Below are 4,277 nucleotides of genomic sequence, written 5' to 3'. Positions count from 1 at the left end.
GTAATGTCCCGAGGGACTTGACTATCTAAGTACTGCTACGGTATGTTTCTCGGGCGTGGATCAAGTTTACTATAATGTTGAATACATTACAATAAACTTGGGGGGGCAAATGTTATCCTTTAAAAATACGAGGATGACGTGGCGAATGAGAATGTGACACGTGACATCACAAATCAAGGAAAAAGGACAAAGTATTGAGAAAAGACCAATAGGAAAAAAAGATAGGCCCAAGGGCCTAGGAGTAGTCGGTCTGACCCCTACCCCGGGGGTGGTTAGCCCCAATATGCCCAAGGACCCCTAGGGGTGGTCGGCCTGACCTCAACCCCTACGGTGGTCGGCCTAAGCAGGCCCAAGAGCCACTTGGGTGATCAGCCCACCCTATCTTTCATGGGGTGGTCGGCCTAAACCCCCAAGTACACTTCACTAAGAAATAATCACTCTCGTTCAAACTGAGATCAAAAGGCCTAGCACCCCGAAGATCAATAGGTCCACCACCCAAGCTTTAGTCATCGGGCCTAGCACCTAAGTCTAATATACCAACAGAGACTTAACATCTCCCAGAAGTTTCTATCGTGCATTATCAACCACGATCTAGAGAAGACAACAGGAAGACCCACGATCTCATAATCATAGGAAGGTGGACACGTATCTCCACTACCTGATAATCGTGTGCCAAACCACGATCCCATTATCTCTGGTCGTGTAACGGCTCCTGGGTACTATAAATAAAGGACCCAGGACTTCATTAAAGGGGTCTATTTTCTGAGGGCTTTTTTGGCTATAATTCTGGGCAAATGAGAAACGAGTGAACACTTTTGTTCATCAGTGTAATTGTCGAGTGATTCAATACTAAAGACTAAGTGGATTAGGTTATTACTGTTCATCAGAGCAGGGTTGAACCACTATAAAATTTCTGTATGTTTATTTAAGATAATCTTACTCTGTCATTCATTCTATTTATTTCGTTCAAAATGTGTCATATATTGTACATACGACCGTTGGCCAATTTCACAGGTCAATAAGAATTTATTAATTATTTTAGGGTACACTCTTAATGGTTACTAATTTTTTTAACCATGAATAGTTACTTTAATGTTAACTTTTTGATTAAGATCCAATGATCAATATTTATAGTTATTAATTAATATTTTAAAAAATTAGCATTGACTTTTTCAAACTTTTGGAAGGGTTACCTGATGACATGACAGTTATATATTCATTTAATTAAAAAAATTATTATATTAGAATCATTCTAAGATTACTTCTTTATTCTTGATTTACTTAGGAGCAATTAATGGTCATTATATTTTCAACTAATGTTACTTGCCTAATTAATCTCAATTTCAAACTTAAGTATTTTTATTTTATTTTTATTAATTTTCATCATCTTTATAAACTATTATTTATCCAACTAATATCTCTTACCTATTTAGTACCATTTTCATTTTTTATATACTGAAAAAATTGAAATTTATTAATACCATACATTCTTTTTTTTTAAAATTAATTGTTTTTATATTTTATTTTTTATTTATTTTCATCGTCTTTAAAACCATTTCTTATGGATATTCAATGGAAGTTTTTTAATGGTCGATTTCTTTTTCAAAAAAAAAGTTTAACTAAATATTGACATAAAAAATTATTTTTTTATATTATCTATTCAAAAAACGTGGGATCCTTAAATAATAATTATTATATATAGTAATATGTTATAAATATTATATATATGGATGTTCATAATAATGAAGAATCACTAGGTTATCCAAAGTAAAATATCAGCATTAATTCTTGATTGTATTCAGAGTAGTTACCCGATTTCTTTAGGGCATATTTATCTGTATAAATAGGAGTCCTTTCCCCATTGAAATGAGACACAAGATTTCACTCTTCTTTTGCATTACTGTTTAGTTATCTCTTTCTTTGCTTTTATTTTAGTTTATTCTCAATAGTTTCATAACACGTTATCAGCACGAGTCTCTAGCAAATGTAAAGATTGTTTACTGAAATTATTGAATTGTTTTGAAGTCACGATACACTATACAAATATATATAGTCATATATATATATATCCCCCTCTGACCAAAACAAATTCAAGCACTGATTTTAATTATAAATATGTCTATTAGTTTTTTTTATGTAGGAATAATAATATGTATATGTCAATATTAAGTTTATTTTGATATTTATTATTATTATTCTCTTATTAATTATGCTTATATGATTTGGTACACATTATTATTATTCTTTTCATAATTATGTTTATTATTATTCTTTTAATGATTATAATTTGCTTATACAATTACTAGTCATGTTATCACCTTATTACATGTTACCTTATTAGAATGGTATTACCTTATTAGAATTATATGTGTTAATATATGTGTAAACTTATATATATGTTACGTTTTAAATTAATATTAATATTACCTATATTTTTTAGTTCACTTGTTTTTCTTTAATGTTATTAGAAATTCAATTTTTTTAGTCAAGAAAGAATTATTTGGTACATCACATTTATCACTTTATTTCTTAATAGTGTTTGCAATATAATTTCTCAAATGTTTATTTTTCTAATACTTTGAATATTATTCTATGATAGTTTTCTTCATGGAAAATCTCACAAAACTCGACTTTGTGCCACTTGATATTTCTGGAAGAAATTACTTATCATGGATTCTTGATGTTGAAATCCACTTGGATGCTAAGGGTCTTGGAGACACTATCAAAGATAAAAACGAAGCATCAAGTCAAAATAAGGCCAAGGCTGATTTTTCTTCGCCACCATCTCCATGAAGGGTTAAAATCTGAATATCTGACGATAATAGATCCTCTTACTCTCTGGAAAAATTTGAAAGAAAGATATGACCACCAAAAAAATTGTCATACAACCAAATGCTCAATATGAATGGTTGCACCTGAGGTTGTAAGATTTTAAATCAGTAAGTGAGTATAACTCTACAATGTTTAAAATTACTTATGAATTAAAATTGCGCGGAGAAAAGATTATTGACGATGATATGTTAGGAAAAACATATTCTATTTTTCATGCCCCAAATGTGCTCATGCAGCAGCAATATAGAAGACGAGGTTTTGAAAGGTACTCAGAATTGATTTCGTGTCTTCTAGTAGCAGAACAAAATAATGAACTTTTGATGAAAAATCATGAATCTCGCCCAACTGGGTCTGCCCCATTTCATGAAGTGAATGCTATAACATCCGACAATCGTGGTCGTGGTCATGACCATAATCAAAGCCATAGTCGTGGTCATGGACGTGGACGCAGACATAGTAAGGGTCGAAGTGATGTTTGGCAATGTGGTGGTTATAATAACTACTCCTCTACTTCGCTGGAAACCATAAGCAATGAACATAAGGGAAAGAGTCCACAAAATAAGAATCAACAAACTTATGTTTCAAGTGCGGTATGAAAGGACATTGGTCACATAATTGTCGTACGTCCAAACATTTTGTTGATTTTTATCAAGCCTCTTTGAAAGAGAATGAGAAAAATATAGAAGCAAACTTTGCCTATCAAGATGATGACCTCCTCAATGAATCCTTGCATTTTACAAACTTGGATGTTGCTGATTTTTTTGTTGATGATCCCATCAATGGCAATATGAATATTTCTACTGGCGATGAGAAAGTCCATAATTAAAGTTATTTTATTTGGTCATGTTTGACATATTTGTTCGTTATTTATTTGTTTTAAGTACTTTAGTTTGGTATGTTAATTTTATGGACTTATGTTTAAGTATTTCTATTTAGAACTTATTATGTATTTTTTTTTTTTAATAAAGAAATGGACATTTCTCATCCCTTACTTGATTCCAAGAATGATGGTGAAGATATATGTTTAGCGGACAGCATAACAACTCATACAATACTTAGAAGCGATAAATATTTTTCAAAGTTAGCAAGAATGGAGGCAAATGTTAATACAATATCAGGTAGTGCAAATTTGATTGAAGGTTCTGGAAGAGCCATTATATTAATGCCTAGAGGAACAAAATTTATCATGGATGATTCTTTATTATCTGCCAAATAAAAAAGAAATCTATAAAGTTTTAACGATATACGTTGTAATGGATATCATATCGAGACAATAGATGAAAATAATATTGAGTATCTATGTATTACATCTATTGCTTCAGGAAAAAAGTGTAAGTTGGAAAAACTACCTGCTTTGTCCTCAGGTTTGAACATTACACAAATAAGTGCAATAGAGGCACATGTTACAGAAAACCAGAAGTTCACAGATCTAAAATAATCTTTCC

At 31.3% G+C, this 4,277-nt stretch overlaps 1 protein-coding gene across 1 annotated transcript; it reads left to right on the top strand.

The window, feature by feature from the left end:
• Positions 1-2,960: 2,960 nt before the first annotated feature.
• On the top strand, positions 2,961-3,428 carry LOC133805788 (uncharacterized). The gene has a single exon (XM_062243942.1). The coding sequence runs from the start codon at positions 2,961-2,963 to the stop codon at positions 3,426-3,428; it is 468 nt and encodes a 155-aa protein (XP_062099926.1).
• Positions 3,429-4,277: the final 849 nt, after the last annotated feature.

The sequence above is a fragment of the Humulus lupulus genome, chromosome X, assembly GCF_963169125.1.
Source record: "Humulus lupulus chromosome X, drHumLupu1.1, whole genome shotgun sequence".
Taxonomy (NCBI): domain Eukaryota; kingdom Viridiplantae; phylum Streptophyta; class Magnoliopsida; order Rosales; family Cannabaceae; genus Humulus; species Humulus lupulus.
This window is presented reverse-complemented; position numbering and strand designations above follow the sequence as displayed.

What these genes read in the sequence shown, in the direction of transcription:
- LOC133805788 (XM_062243942.1), top strand. Translation starts at nt 2,961, where the DNA reads ATGTTTAAAATTACTTATGAATTAAAATTGCGCGGAGAAAAGATTATT.